Here is a 17,202-nt window from a genome sequence, read left to right as displayed (position 1 = left end):
TTAGCTTCCATGTTTACCATATCTGATGTGCTCGATGTATGTGTGTCAGTCATTGTTTAGATGGAAAATAAAAGCCTAAATGAAATCTGTTTGCCATATAAAATAATCATATCTCTTCACAATACTTGGATTAATCCGCTCGATTCATATGGATTCGTTTTATGACGCCTTTATGACCTTTTTGGATCTTCTAATTTTTGGTTATCTGGACTTTCAGTGGAGGGACGGAAACCTCACAGGTTTAATTCAAAATGCTGTAATTTGTATTTTAAAGATTAACCAAAGTCTTCTGGGTTTGGAATGACAATATTTTTTGGGGAACTATCCCTTTAAAGTCACCAAAGTTTTTTTTTTTTTTTTTTGGTAATCTTTAATCAAAATCTGAAAATTTGCTTCCGCTCTGGAACAGCATTCCTTCACTGATGACATAATTTTGACGGCTTGGGTTGAAAAAAGATGAACCGCTCCCCTCCAAACACTCTAGAAGAAAGAAATGTTTTGAAATTAAAGTTGCAGTCCGTAACTTTTTTGGGTTAAAAAATTATCCAAAATAAATGTTTGAGCAAGTACATAACCAGCCAGTGTTCAAAACTATCTGCTTGCTGTAGCTCGATTCAAAATGGTAAGCTTGTAATAATGTTTTTAATTCCAGTGGTACTGGTGGATTTCCGCGGGAAATTCGAGCATGTCTTTGCGTCATTACGTCACATCTGCACACATAAAGAAGGAGTCTCGGCTAGTAGGCTATATTGTGTGTGAGGATGTTGGAGGTGGAGATTTATAGCCTTTTCTCATAGCACTTGATATAATTAAACTTTTCTATTTGATGGCGGATCCAGAAAGGTTTAAACGACAATCACCAGTGACAACTGGAGATTCAACCGTTGTAAATTGCGAAAGACTTCGGAGTGGCTACTGAAAAAAAGAGACTGCAACCGGGCCACTGCAATGCGAAAACAAGGATAATATCGGAAGGGCTTTTGAAAGGTGGCGTGAACTCTGTGTTTTGAAGGGGTTCAAAATGGACACAGAGATGTTTTTTTTTCTGCTGGACAGGTAAGACATTTCAGTTGGTTCAATTATGTTACAGTAGCGCACTTGTTCGCTTAATTCATACAGTTACGGAGTAGGCTACTGAACTACAGGTAGCCCTAATACACATTAAATGTAGTCACGCAATGCTGATGTTGTTAACATTAACAATTTGGAGAACAAAGTAATTTGTACAGTTTGATGTGATATGATAGGCGATCGTTAGATTTAATCGGCGCAATTTACTGCAATGATTTTTTCCCCTTAGTTGGTCAGAACAAAAGTGGATGTCACTTACTTGTTCAGATGACATTTTCCGGTGAAAATTGGTCATACTTCCAAAAAGTAGAATCTGTGATTGCAAATGACAGTATCCACACCGGCGCGGTGACTGACAGCCGCACATTCTCCACAAAACATATTCATCCACGCTGTGCCGAGGCACAACCCACGTAAAGTTGATAATTCTGCGAATAACTGCAATTGCAGATTTTGAACAGAGATGGCGACAAAGAGGAAAAACTACGGACTGCAGCTTTAAATGTTTTTTCACACTAGAAAAATATTTACTTAACTCTAACCTGCACACGGGCAACAAAAAAATATGAATTTCTAGTGTTAAAAAGGCCTGAGCCTCACATCAGATGTGGGTGGCAGCAGGAAGAACACAGACCCTGAACTTTCACCTTTTGATCTTCTCAACACTTCTTGTAAGCTTGCATTAAACACGCATTCCTGGAATGCACTATAATTCACTATAATAATGTGTAAGAAGACAGCAGCACACAACTGATTAAACACAAGATTAGATTAAAGATAAGATTTAAGATAAAACACAGAAAAATGACTAAACTTCAATGGAACCGTTACAACACTAAGATTAAATAATGGCCATATATTTTTTGGGTCCAGTTTTGCAGAAAGCCAACTTTTATGAGCACTATAGCATCAACTCCTTCTGATGATTTTCCACGCACAGGCTCACATATTTAAATCTGATTAATCTACAGCATACCTCTCTATTTATAACATAACATCATGATAACTAGAGCTGTGAAAACATGCCCTGGCTTGTAAAGTGCTCCCACTGAGCCACTTATGACCTGTGACCCCAGCAAACTGTGAGGTTTATGGAGATATTTATCCTCCCTCACTACAGCCTCATGAATTCGTGAATCTCCAGACTCTCTGGAGTCATTCGAAATGAGGTTCCCCTCAGAGCAGAGACCTTAACTGCTGGCAGGGGGTTCAGACAAGTGGCCTGAAACTAAAGGCATGAATCACTCAATGAAGAATGTAATTCTTCAGTTTATCCAATTCAAATGCTGTCTATTCTAAAAAATAAATAAAAAAAATTCCTCTTGAGGTGAGATACGGGTACGGTTAGGGACAGGTTTGGTGATATGGTTAGGTTTAAAGGGGCTATATGCTTTTTTCTGAAATTTAAACTCGCGACTGACACCTGTGGCCAAAAAACGGAACTGCTCTTCCTTTCTGCTCGCTCTCGTACGTGCACACTTCACAAGTCATCCGCTGCAAAGAAGTCAACATTATGTTTACAGAGGTAAGAACAGTCAAATACATATATTGTTTGAGAAACTAAGTTTGTTTGCTGACTAGCGGTGGTGGCAGAGTGATCTGAAACGTTTAACATGAACGCGCTTGACGTCATATCCGCAGACAGCGCGCGAAAAATCCGACCCGACAGAAAATAGGAAAAATAGGATACAGGCTTATAGGTGCACCCACTGTGAGCTGACAAGGTGTCAGTATGCTCATCAGGAGATGTTTGAGTCATACATGGTCAAATAAAAAGGCTATTGTTACGTTTATTTTGGGGAAACAGTTGCATATAGCCCCTTTAAGGGTGGATGAAGGTGTAAGGGATGGTTCAACAGTGTAATTACAGATGTAAATACAGAAATTAATTACAGTTGTAATTACATGCAGGCATTTTTAAATACAAGTAAAATGTAAAACATGTATGTACACAATAAGTGCATTGTATCAATCTTAGTACATAGCCTATAGTCAAAGACACTTAAAGTGGGACCGATATTTCTGATGGTTTTCTAGTTAATTTTTTTCCTAAAATCTAAGGTCTAAAAAACCCTTTTGTATAATCAGGTCTCATCAACTTTGACACGTCTTATATATTTAATTGCATTTCTTGTTTGTTTTTCAAGGCAATAGGAAACATCATAGTGAGTACAGTATTTGAAAAGTATTTAATTGCTTCCTCTGCTGGGCAATTAAGCATTTATTGTGTTGAAAATCAAGCTTTTAATGTTGTTTATGTCTATGTGGTGATTTTAATATGCTTCAAGACAAACCATGTGCAAATTCATAAGTCAACACCATTGCTGAGTATTTTCTCTTTAAAACTGCAGTGATCTAAAGACAGTCCCAAAAACACGGTTTGAAATCGCTGGTGTTTCTGATGTCACAAATAACCTTGTAACCAGTCACGCTAATTAGCATATTCATGTATCTGCGTATATTAAATGGAGCAAGAGTGTATATTCAAGCTATTTTAAGGCATGAAGACATTTTTTTTTCCACAGGAAAAAACTTTTAAATATGTCATTTTGGTGATCAAAGATTTGAAATTTTAAATGAGGTATACATTTATATTGACTACAGGGGGACTTTAAGTAAAGCTGTAAACCTGTGAATGACTCTAGCTGTGTAATAACTGTCACATCCAGATCCAGTGGGGACAGAGAGCAACGGACGTGTCTCTTGCACCTGCAGCCCTCAAAAACACCTGTCTTTAAACAGAAGATGTGCCTTAGTAAAGGCCTTTCTTGAAACATGCCTCACTTTTTTTTACGGATTAATTTCTTTTTAAAGATGCTCATCTAGAAATTAATTTTTAATAGTTATCTAATTTTAATGCTGAACATTTTTACATTCCCATCAAAAAGTAAAACACAACACCAATTTAGACAAGTTTCAAGATTAATGTATATTTTATTGATTTGAAATATTTTTTGTTCATTCTTTTGGAACTTTGGTGAAATCAGTTCCTGCAAAATTCACTCAGTGCCAGAATTAAAAACAATATGTACCAAAGTACAAATCAGTTTGTGTTTTTATATAATGCCATTATTTGACCAAGCATCTTCAAGTTACAAATCTTGACTGCGCCTTCTTAAAGGGATTTATTTTAGTCTAGCCTGTGACAATACATCAATATTTGAGGGTCAAGCACTTCATTTAAAGTGAAAACTTCATACTAAACTTCATTTACTTCATTTAGTACAAACATATCTGTGAAGAATAACTAGACCACCAAAATCAACATAATCAGTCATTTTGACTCCCTCACTACAGGTGACTGCCTTTTCTGGACATTCTTGATGTCTCAATACATAGAAGGTGTCCAACACTCTCCTTCAGAAATAGGGTGCTTGGAGAGCCCAAACAGTTCAAAACCTCAGTTTCAGGAAACTGGGAGCTGGATCAGCCTGAGATCCCTAGAGGAAGAGAATGGGATAGTGAGTCAACAAGGTCTCAGGTTTTTTTTTCCATGCAAACAGTCTGCTTCAGTATATGGACAAAAACAGTTGAAACACTTGTCAAATTATCTTTTTTTGTGTGTTCCAGACAAAATTTTACAGGTTTGGGACACCATGAGGGTAAATGTGCAAATGATGACAGAATTTAAATTTTTGAGTTCCTATCCAATGAAGTTACGCAAAAGCAGGTCAGGAATCTGATGCAAGAAAGACAATTTTCTGTTTTAATAAATGGCGAGATTGAAAGTTTGTCCTGCATACCATTAAAGAAGCAGATTGCCTATTTCTTCTTTCCACCCAAAGACATGCTCTCTGTTTTCTTCTTCTGTGCCTGATGCATCATACAAAGGCAAAATAATAGTTAATCTGCATTGCATTCTGAAGGCTGTTTATAAAGTTTTAGGACTTCCTCTACATGCTCTTGTTACCTCCGACATGGCATCATCTATCTGCTTGAGCTCTTCATAGTGATCACGGGAGTCTCTCAAAGGTTGAACCATGAGCTCCTCAATCTGTGGAAAGAGCTGAACACAGACACAGTTTCCATGTTATATCATTTCAGTTCAAAGATCCAGTTCAAATGTCAGTGGGTATAATGGCTGTGCAAACCTTCATGACAGTCTCAAACATTGGGATGAGGACGAATTTAATGAAGCCAATTTGTGCCGTTGGTTTGGTGACTTTTTCACGATCCATAAACGGAGCCACAGGAAGACCTTCTGACTTTTCTCTGTCACTCTGCCAAAACAAACCAAAAAGCAAACTATAATGAGGCCAAAAAAGGTGAGTTTTGTGATTGTAAAGCAGAATTTTCAGCATCCTTACTCCAGTCTTCAGAAAACAATCTAATATGCTGATTTTAACAATGCTTGTTTTATTTTGTTTTATTTCAGTTATTGTTTATTTTATTTCAATTAATGAACGTTTTTTTATGGTTTTAGTTTTAGTAAACATAAAATCCTTGATAAAGGTATTAATTTCTTTAAAAAAACAAAAGCTTAATAAGCTTTTGACCACATTCATTTTCAAAGCACTTGCATGAAACGGCTCGTATTAAAGAGATACCTGCATGAAGTACTCCTCCAGGAGACAGTCCAGCCACGGCTCTGCCACCTCAGTGGGTCTGACCTCGTTGGAGATGTCACAACACTTGATCAAGACCATCTTCAGCTGGAAAGACACAGAATTGAATATACAGTATAAAGCCAATAAATACTTAGAAAGCTATTTCAATCATAATAGCAAGAAACACATACGCATTTAACATGCTCCTCATTTGTAAAGTCAAAGTTGTCCACTTTCTGTTTGAAGGAGTCCAGTATCTCTCCATGCCTGGCCATATCCGTCGCCAGAATAAGAGTAATGATCGCCTACAGTGGACACAGAAAATACATTCAGGATTGTTTAAAACGGTCAGCAGAATTTTGACTAAACTCTTTAAAATAAAGGTTCCAAAAGCTGGTTCCAAAATATCCATTTCGTAAAGAACATGTAAAGAACATTTGAATAATCTGAAGAACCTTTTTCCACTTTTGTGCAATGGAAATGTTTCATGTATGTTAAAGGTTCTTTAAGGAACTACTGATGCCAATGAAGAACCTTTATTTTAAAGAGTGTACAATGCAAAGAAGCAAATTTCTACAGATTGATTTAAAAGTGCTGTACTGTGAATATACTGTGAATGTAATACTGTAGACTGTCAGCAAATGTCCCATTTGTTATGTCCCACTTCCAAATTTAGAAGAAGTGTTGAAAACGAAGTTGATACTTAAATGAAACATACACTATAGTTTGGGGTCAGTAAGACATTTTACTTATTTTTTTGCTAAATAAAACATAATACCTTTTTACGCATGTGCTTAAAGGCCTTAAAGTGCTTGAACCCCGATAATTGCTGCTCGCAGAATACTTTTGTTCAGTGAGGATGCATTTAACTGATCAGATTTTTAATTTGTTTCTAGAAAAATTATATTTCAAATAAATGCTGCTTGTTTGAACTTTTTATTCTTCAAAGAATCCTGAAAAAAATTAAACATGGTTTGGTATCCACCAAAGTAATTTACAGCACAATGTTTTCAACTGTGATAATAATAAGAAATGTTTCTTGAGTAATAATTTCTGAAGACTGGAGTAATGATGCTGAAAATTCAGCTTAGCCATCACAGGAATAAATTACATAAAAAAAAAATATTGAATTGGAAACTGTTATTTTAAATGGTAATAATATTTCACAAAATGACTATGCTTTCTATATTTTTGATCAAATAAACGCAGCCTTGGTGAGCATCTTTCAAAAACATAAAAAAATCTGCCAACACTTTATTTCGATGGTCCTCCAACAGACATTTGACTGATAAGTAACTGCAATTACATGTCAATTTAACCTGAACCCATACCTAACCAAACAGTCTACTAATACTAATGAGAGTTAGTTGACATGTAGTTGCAAAGTTACTTCTAGTTAGTAGAACGTCTAAAGTGGACCATTTAAATAAAGTGTAACCGAAAATCTTACCAGACTTTTGAATAGTGGCGTAACTGGTTTCATGAAGCTATGAAAAAACAACCTTTGAGCAAAACATTGTTCCTCTGGATAAAAACTGCATCTGCAACATGATGTGGATGTGTGTGTGGGATCAGAGGTACCTGTCGTAACTGTTTGAAGGAGTCAGGCTCTATATTGGCGAATATGTTGCACTCGGGCATGGAGAGGATCTGGAAGGCCACAGCACAATGATGGTTCTCCAGTGGAGAGATGTCATTATAGCGCACAGCCAGCTCAGTGCGAGCATTAATCTGATACCTGATTACAGAACCATAGAGGGCAAAACTTTTATCACTTCCTACTGTATAAAAAAAATGAACACATTAAACTACCAAGCTAACTGGGAATGTTCTCAGAACTTTCGCTAACATTGTGGCAAGGCGCTCTCAAAGTTATGAACAAATGTACTTCCAGTAACGTTAATAAAACAATAGTTCAAAGTTATCTGGTCTATAAATTTTTTTTTTTCTCAAAATGTTTGAAATGTTTCAAAAATGTTTTTTTTCGCCAAACGTTTTTTAAATGCTACTTGTTTCAGAATATTCAGAGAACATTCAAGAGTAACATTCCCCATTTCACTGTAAAAATCTTAACTCATCATATATATTGAGAAAACATTCAAAAGTAACGTTCCCATTAACACTGTAATTGCATGACAAATATTGTATTTAGTAGTTTAATCACATTACATTGCACATTTAAAGCGGTGGTATAAGGCCCTTTTCACAAGATGTAAAATATGTCTTAGATGTCCCAGAGTGTGTCTGAAGTTTTAGCTCAAAATACCCCACAGATATTTTATATAGCATGTTAAAGTTGTCACTTTTTGAGGGTGAGCAAAAACGCACTGTTTTGTGTCTGTTCCTTTAAATGCAAATGAGCTGCTGCTCCCAGCACAGAGGGCGGAGCTACAACAGTTTGTGTCCTTTTACCTCACACAGACATGCACTGGAAATTTCAAAAACTTTTAGCCTTTTATGTTCAAACCAGAGTCAGATGATGTCAACGGAGTCAATGATGGATAGACTCAAGAAGAAGTGACAACATGTAGGATGCAACAGGACATTTCTGAATGGTTAGTTGATGAATTTATGTAGCTGTTCTGATGTGTAGATATCTTCTAGTCATTGATTAGCATAGTCTGTCTTGATAATCTATAAATCGTGTTCCGGGGGCGGGGTTTATGTAAATTCTAGGGTTGTCTTGTAGTCTCCACCAGCCGTTTGTTGTAGTCCTTAAAGTCCGCGTGAACCGGAAGTTGCAAACGACTTTTCTCCAGTGTTGTGACGTATTTCCCAGTGAAAAGGAATATTGAACAGAGGGCAGGGTTTTACTCTAGCGCTCCTCCTCTCCATCTCTCGCTCATAACAGACTAACGGTTTGAGGGGAGTGGTTAAGCGTTTCCCAACCCAAGTCCTCAAACCTACGTCATCAGGGAAGGTCCTCCAATGCAGAGGGGAGGGGCATTTTCAGATTTTGATTAAAGATTACGAAGCCAAAAAAATTTTTTGTGTGGATTGACTTGCATGGATGAATTGTTCACCACAAAACGATCAATTTAGGCAAACAGTAAATATGGTCAATAGTAAATATAGTAAATATGGTCAATTTTGATTTCATGTGGACTTTAAAAAGCGATTTCTTTAAAAGAAAATATTTCCCTTTGCTTTGAACTTTGAGCGTTGTAACTTTGAATTTGTTGTTTATGCTCAAACAGCAACATTACACACTAACTTAAGTTAGAAAAGTGAAATCATAATCAACCACCCCTTTAAGGTAATATAATCTGACTAAATTTTGATTACTTTTAGATTACTTTTGTAATTATCACATTGATTTGAATAGGATAATCTTGAACCATATTGATCTAAAAATACAAAGAGAAAGAAAATATAGTCCATTCTTTGTTATCAACAGTGCATTAAATATTACATTACATGTGGGTTTCATGATGGAACTGCAGGGCGTTTGTGAGTTTAATGAAAAGCTATTAAGTATATTTTTTTTAAATAAAATAATTTAAAAATAAAAACAATCAGAATAAAACGCTTACTAAAGTAAAATATATTTTATTTGTTTGCCTGCATGTCATGTGACCATTAACCAACATCAGAGAGCCGTGAACTTAATTTTTTATTGATTTAATTTTATTACTGACCTAACTTATTAATATATCTACTTCAAGTACCCCCTGAGATTTTATGTCAAAAATGTTCAGGTGACAAAATATTTGGAGATTCCCTGCATTGCATGTAAATATGAAATTACGTAAATTTGTACATTTTAATATGTTTGAAAGACAAAAGCCTTCCAAAGACAGTAATGCATGGTTAAATGACTCACTGAGGGATTATTCAAATAATAATTAATGTGTTTGTCAAGAGCTGATTAGATATGCAAGGTTTCAATGTTGAGAAAACACTTTGAACTGAAATGATTTCTCATTTGAAATGATCAAAAGCTGTCTGGGTCTTAGATTTCAGTGATAAGCACGACTAGTGGCTGAAGTAGGGATAATCAATGAATAATTTACTGCCATTGTGAGAATAACATGCAATCATGTAATCAGTAAAAAAGTAACTGCAGTCTGATTATGAGTATTTTAAAATATAATATAATTACAAGTACTTAATTTTTGGAATCTGATTATGTAATCCAGATTACATGTAATCAGTTACACCCAGCACTGTATGTATGTATGTATTTTTTTTGCATGGGCAAACTTTTTTAAGTTTAACTTCAAAACACAGTAAATTAAGTTTAGTTTACAGTTGGCAAAATACACAGAACAGTGTTGTCAGTGGTATTGTTCTCTGAGAGGGTTCATATGTCAGTGACATACGTGTTGTTGTATCCCGGGTGGTCCAGGTCATGACACACTGCTGCAGTCACCAAAATACACATGTCTGTCATAGTCAGCCTCTCCTAGAGAACAAAAAACAAGTAGCATGTTGATCTGACAAACACACACAAGCACTGTCTCTATAGGACAGATACATGTGTCACCATGACCTCACCTTAAGGTTACACAGATGGATCATTCCATACATCATCTGGCTCACACAAAAACAGTGACGGAAGTTGTGGAAAGGGTTGTCGCGGTAGTTTTCTTGAATTGCCAGCTTTGATTGGGCAGAGACACAGCAGGTGAGTTTTGAGGCCTACTTCAGTTAATAAGCAGGTCACAGAAAGCTCATCTTACCAGCCATCTTTTGAGAGTTATGGGGTTCATGTTAAATTCCTTAACCAGCCCAAGGTCATGATACATATACTCCAGACAGCTAAGCATCTGTAAACAGCCAATGAACAAACAAACAAACAAACAAACACATCACTCCATGTGACCTGTAGGCCTATGTCTGATATAAAAACTAATGCTGATAACCACAAACTTCATTTTTATTACAGAGTATGACAAATTACAAATGAAATCTCATTTATATCTCAGTTGTTTTTACTAGAATGCACCATTGTGATTGCATGTGCACTTGTAGTGTCTTTCTAATCTTAAACTGTAATTGCAGATAATATTAATTCAATGAAAGTGCACTTAAAAAGAGTACACTTTCACAACTATGTTTATTAATACATTTAAGTACACTTAAAATTGCACTTTGTCATAATGCTAAATAAAAAGTTTTAATTTAAATCATTTTCAATAGAAATGACATTAAAGTATGTGGTTACACTTTATTGTAAGGTGTTATTGTTACAGTGTAATTATATATTTAAGTTCTGAGTAATATTAATTAACAACATGTACTGTACTTATAGGATTAGGGTTTGGTTGAGGGTAAGTTGCATGCAATTATGCATACTTACTGTTATTACTATGGTAAGTACGTAGTACAAGGACACTATAAAATAAAGTATGTTCTAGTTTACCATAAATGCTTGTCAGTACATTCAGCAGTACACTTCAACCATATTTAAAGACCAAAGACTAGAAGTAATTATGAGATTATATATAAAGATGTACTTAAGTGGGTCAAAAAACCCTCTAAATTTTAGCTAATTACATTTAATATAAATTTAACTTATAATACAATTTAATTTAATTGCAATAAACATGCAATTCAGTGGCAAAAATATATATTACAATAAGTCTTTATTGTATTAAAGCATATTACGAGTTCAGTCTATGTTTAGTATGTTTACAAAGTGACCGCCAACTACTGGCCTGGCATGCATAATACAACGTTTTTATGTGAACGGAGATTGTTTTGACAACGTTGTCTTCTGTACGCAAAAAAATGGGGCAAAGGAAAAACTTTTCAGTTTCTAGTACATTGTTGTCGTGTAAATGTACCCTAAGTCTGTTTAATTGTGTTTTGGTTTTGTTTCGTTTTCATTCTGTTCCCTGTTCTGCTTCGCCTGAGATCTGTTTGCTAGTTAGTTTCTATGGTTTCTGACTGGATTATGTTCACCTGTTGTTCATTATTTCCCTCATTATTGTCTTGCTTATATTTGATGGTTGCATTCTATGAGTTTCTCCTTGGATTCATTATTAAATACGATTCGTCTCTCTGAATCTCCTGCGTCGTGCGTATTACTGCAACCAAACGTTACATTTGTCCTATTCAGTTTGAATTAAAAAACAAACAAACAAACTGTTACTGCAATGAAACACAACTAAGAACTTCGTTAAGTCTTCTGAGCCATGAAAGAGTAATAAAACGGCAAAAAATATTTCTTGTATAAAAATCAAAACAATGCATGTCTTAAGGTATCTTAACACAAAAATAGATGACAGACCTCATTGTGTTCCCAATGCCATACATCAAAGGTGGGCTTTTTCAGAGCCTCTATGGTTTCCTGAGAAAGAGTGTACTGCACAAACACATAACAGAGTGATAAAACACAACATTGAAACATCATTACAATGATTTTACATGGTTGCACTATGTATGCCAAAATACAAATGGTATTTATTTTGTTTGTTTTTACCTTTGGGTAGTTTGGGACATCTCGTCTGGGAGAGAGTTTCTTCCCATCATCAGTAAAGTTGAATTTGCAATTGCAGTTCACTCTGGTTGCAAGAGATTAACAAACAAATAAAAATTCCTTATGGAATTACTGCAATAAAATAATAAAATAAAATAAAATAAATTAAAATAAAATAAAATAAAATAAAATAAAATAAAATAAAATAAAATAAAATAAAATAAAATAAAATAAAATAAAATAAAATAAAATAAAATAAAATAAAATAAAATAAAATAAAATAAAATAAAATAAAATAAAATAAAATAAAATATAGGCGTCCATACCTTACTCCTCCTCTAGAGGTAATTTCATCTCTTAATTTCTTAAGATCGTTCTTACACTTCTCAATTTCCACCACTTTCAGTCCCTCGACTGTAATAATACAGAGACAATTAGCTTACAACATCAGGTTAGAGACCTTTCCCTCCACATCCAGATAAACAACACAGAGATTGCATTAGATCCCAGAGAATCACTCACGTTCCACTTTCTTCTCCAGCATGGCCAGCCTGTTGGTCACTTCAGTCTTCAGCTCATTGATCCTGAAAGCCCTGAACATTTTTTCACATTCGTGACAGTGCACACGTAATGTAATTTCACACACTGATTTGAATCATCATAGCATTTACTTTACAGCAAATGCAGACAGTTTGACAGAATATGACGTGTCTTACTGTACCTGCTGAACTGCTCAGCCACTTGTGACAGGACGTTCTGGAACATGTCTTCCTTCTCTTTTAAAGGGAATAAAAAGTTGTGTATTTATAGTGTATGCTACTGTCGGTTGCCTCATTTCTAATCTATTTTTAGACACATGTAATAGCCATTGCCTTTGACTAATTATGTAAAATTTCAAGAGTAAAAAGTTTTCTAACCTCCTCCTTGGTTTGTGGAATGGGGCATAACCTTATATAAGTTGCTTGAAACAAACAAAGAAAGTAAAACACAAATTGCTTCTGAGTAACTGTAATATATAATTTTTAGTCTTTATTAAAGTTGTCACCATTATCCCAATTTTGAATTCTTACTTTGGAGTGTTTGCAGGCATGGTAGGGTCAATAGATATCAATGCTCCTTCTGAGTCAATCAGAAGTATAGCTGTGTTTCTGAAGAGACATGAGCACAACATATTCCAGTCACTTTTGGGACAATAATCCGCACAAAAAATTTGATGGAAATTCATACACTGCAACAAAAAAACAAAAAAAGTATGCTTGCTAAGTATTTTTTGTCTTGTTTCCCATTAAAAATGTCTAGAAACTAAAATATTGAATCCAATATTTGGTGATAATATAGCATAACGAGATTTATAAGCTATTTTTGTATACCATTCATTTTTGACTGGGAACAAAAGTGACACAAGGTGAAAAAAGTCCCAAAAAAGCACAAAGATTATCCTAAAATCTTTGGGAAGTAGTTATACGCTGTGTGAGCAAAGCCAATAAGTTTTAGTCCAATGCGATAACATTTTCGGGAAAAAGAAAATGATCCGAACACAACATGAAGGTGAAGAACACACTTGTTTTGATACATTTTTCAGTAAACAAGACGTAATTATCTAAAGTCATTTAGCTTCTCAAGCATCTTGATTTAAGAATGTTTCGATATTTGTACTGGAAAACAAGACAAAAATACTGAGTCTGAAAATCACTTTTTGCAGTGATACAATGATACTGACCTGGCAATATTGGATGATGAACAAAGAAGCTCCTTAATGTCACATGGACTACAGTGTCGACTAAAAATCACCTAAACACATAAGAATTCATATTAAGGAAAAAGTAGAAGAATCAAAGAACATTATTTGTCATAACCCCATCAGTCATGTTAGCTGTGAGGTGATGATATATAATTTGCCCTTGAGTCACCATGTGTCACCCACAGTGACCCTCAATATATATTTTTAACATAAGCAGTTTTAGTCAGTAAAGGTGCATTAAATTGATCAAAAGTGACAGTAAAAGACATTTATAATATCAAAAGATCTCTATTTAAAATAAATGCTGCTTTTTCAACATTGATAACAATAAGAAATGTTTCTTGAGCACCAAATCAGTATATTGGAAATTATTTCTGAAGGATAATGCGACACTGAAGACTGGAGTAATGATGCTGAATATTCAGCTTTGCCATTACAGGAATAAATTACATTATAAAATATATTTAAATATATTAAAATTGCTTATATTTCTCAATATTACTGTTTTGATCAAATAAATGCAGCCTTGGTGAGATTAAGAGACTTTTCAACCCTAAACCTTGAAACGATATACAAACAGAAAACACATTATTTATTCTGGAGAGGTTATTTGTGTCCAAATAAAAAAGTTATTTGGACACTTGAGCCATTTAAATAAAAAAATATTAGATACAAAAATATCAAACCAGTTATCTTAAAGCAGGACAGCAAGAATTCCACACACATTTTTATAGTTTTTAAAGTATAAAACAACAAACAGTGCTCAAAATGAAGACAAAACGTGTTGTGACAATTTCTGGTTGTCAAACATTAGTGGGTCATGTTCATAGTTAATGCAATGAACTACACTTGGTTACTGAAGTTGAGGAGAACTGACTTCATACATCCACTACAAGTCATTGCCACGCTAGTCTATTAAAATAATTGCAAAAACGACTCCAAGAAGTGAAGTTAGCCCTGAGAAGCTCTAGCGTTCAACATTTTTCCATTTTCCATGACCTAATCTAAAGTGAGAATTATTTACAGTTAATAAGTTGTTAACAAAGCATTATCTAAATCTTTACATATGAGCTAATTAAACTATAATAATTTGGTTATACAGTGACAATGAATGAGACTGCAATATATTAACTATGAATTACCTAGTTTGCAAATGATTTATAATACTTTATTGCTGTATAATTATTATAAAGTGTTACCACTTTGGGAAATATATTTTAAAGCATCTTTTTTAATGTTAGATACAATTGTTCATTGTTTGTTCATGTTATTTCACAGTGCATTAACTAATGTTAACAGATAAAACTTTTTATTTTAATAATGCAAATATTAATAAATACTGCAAAAGTATTGTTTAGCGTTAGTTCATCATTTTGACCACACATACAATTAAATATTTGACCATAAAATTAGCAACTGCATTAGCAATTATAATGCATCTCATTATAATAGTATCTTAATCCTTTATGTTGAAAATCTTGAGACTCACCCTTTGCACCTTTCCATCCACATCCAGATAAACAGTTTTAGGGGCATAAGATGAGGAACTCGACCCCATGACCTCTGATGGTGATGATGGTTTTGCAACAGATACACAATCTATAGTTACCTCCTTCTCTGAGCCAGAAACAAAAAAACACTTAGAAACAAAATTTGAACATTAAAATGAACTCAGTGTTCTCTTAATTCACAAGTTACATGCACCAGCTGATTCATAGGATATAAAGTGGATCCATGGCACTTAAACAAGCATTTGCAGAATATTTGACAGCACATAAATGCAAGCTGTTGCCCTACCTCAACATGTGCCATCAGTTTCCTGCAGCCGCTCACTCAGAGATGCTGATGGAGGTGTTGGATGCGGTGGAGTCACAGCTCTGCTCTTTAAGTAGACTATCACTCACTCCCCTGCTCTCCAGCGTTGCCAAGGAACTGTTCCAGCTCTGAGCTGACTATGCACTCCATGTCATCTACTGCTTGGAGGCGACACACGTACCCGTTACAACACTGCTCCTTTTCATGACACATGCAATATCTACCCAAACATACTCAAATAAAGAATGTTATTTTTGATGTTATTTTATAGACACAATTTTCATTTTTCTTTACATTACTGCAAGTGTCTTTAACTATGTGTACTACAAACCTAACCATACCACCAAACCTGCCCCTAATCTTACCTGTATCTTACATCAATAGCAGCTATAGTGTTTTGCAATACAACATGAACATTATAAGTAGATGTACCTAACTAACTTTTTTTATTTTTTTTTATGATGTAAGTACATAGTAATTAAAGACACCTAATATAAAGTGGAATCTAATTTTCTACCTTATGCTTCATCAATTTTTATTTTTTGTTGGCATGAGAAACATACAGGGAAAACCCGGGGCAAGTTGTCACAAGGGCTGTATGTCAGAAACTATAAGGTTTTGGTCACTAGGCTGTCCTTGTTTCAGTGTAATTATACATTTAAGTACTGAGGAATATTAGGGTCAGGGTTAGGATTAGGGTTTGCTCTATAGTGAAAAATAAATATGTTTAAATTAAATGTTTTTGAAATATATTTATTTCTATAAGTATACTACAAATACATTTACATATGTACTTAAATATCCTGCAATTACACTTTTAGAACTAAGCTGGTGTACTTAAAGTCTGCTAAATTGTAACAACTAATTTGAACTTAATGCACTTTCGTAATCCGGAAGTAGTGCTGAGGTCTTACTAGTGCTAAAAACTTATGGACCGCAAATTAATGGTAGTGTAGATTTAAAAAACAAAAAACAAAAAAAGGTTCATTTTCATAAATTATGATTTTATTTTCATACTATTACAAATAATTATTTAATCTATTAATTAATTACAGAAATGATTGCAATTTCTGTTGCCCAAAACAATGGTCTCATACGTTTGTATGTCATCTTGTGCATTTTCGATGTTTAATAATTTTTTTTTTTTTTTTTTACTATTTAAATTTATTAAAAAAAAAAGCCGAACAGGCTGTTTGATGGTAAGGTTGCATTGTGACAAATCACCGCATATAGTGTGAAATGACCTGCACATGAACTTAAAAAAAAACAAAACAAAAAAAACAATGGCATAGTTTACTTTTAAACTAATGTGCAGTCAAGAATCATCAGTGTCCAGAAATGATTTATTACAGAGCATTATTCTGCAGCTATGACTGTTTGCCTTTCACATGTGGTTTCATTTTGACAAAAGCTGATAGTATCTGGACCCTAAAGCAAGAAAGCCAGCTAGCGTTCTTCCGCACATATGGAGCCTCAGGGAATAAAGCCGAGAGGTTCTCTTGGGATGCTCAGATCTACAGTACCTGCTATTTTTATAAAGTTGACTGATTAGGTGTGTACGTACATAGATACGACCTCAGTACCTTCTGCAATACTTATTCAGG

General features: G+C 34.4%; 1 protein-coding gene across 3 annotated transcripts; it reads right to left on the bottom strand.

The window, feature by feature from the left end:
• Positions 1 to 4,013: 4,013 nt before the first annotated feature.
• On the bottom strand, positions 4,014 to 16,596 carry pde9ab (phosphodiesterase 9ab). 3 transcript variants are annotated; one of them, XM_084113187.1, is made up of 20 exons: positions 15,581 to 16,596; positions 15,273 to 15,398; positions 13,763 to 13,833; positions 13,113 to 13,190; positions 12,960 to 13,003; positions 12,764 to 12,818; positions 12,565 to 12,635; positions 12,369 to 12,456; positions 12,046 to 12,127; positions 11,854 to 11,928; positions 10,301 to 10,387; positions 10,116 to 10,220; positions 9,941 to 10,023; positions 7,200 to 7,356; positions 5,810 to 5,923; positions 5,619 to 5,723; positions 5,163 to 5,291; positions 4,982 to 5,077; positions 4,815 to 4,884; positions 4,014 to 4,511 (listed from the first exon to the last, which is right to left on the bottom strand). In XM_084113187.1, exons 1-19 carry the CDS (start codon positions 15,593 to 15,595, stop codon positions 4,834 to 4,836), a joined length of 1,632 nt encoding a protein of 543 aa, XP_083969313.1. In that variant the 5' UTR covers positions 15,596 to 16,596; the 3' UTR covers positions 4,014 to 4,511; positions 4,815 to 4,833. The 3 variants fall into 3 exon arrangements, with proteins under 3 accessions (XP_083969313.1, XP_083969314.1, XP_083969315.1); XM_084113188.1 differs by having other exon boundaries at positions 15,273 to 15,395; XM_084113189.1 differs by having other exon boundaries at positions 15,273 to 15,346.
• Between the last annotated feature and the right edge of the window lie 606 nt (positions 16,597 to 17,202).

This window comes from Abramis brama (genome assembly GCF_963993115.1).
Source record: "Abramis brama genome assembly, chromosome: 5".
Classification (NCBI taxonomy): Eukaryota; Metazoa; Chordata; class Actinopteri; order Cypriniformes; family Leuciscidae; genus Abramis; species Abramis brama.
This window is presented reverse-complemented; position numbering and strand designations above follow the sequence as displayed.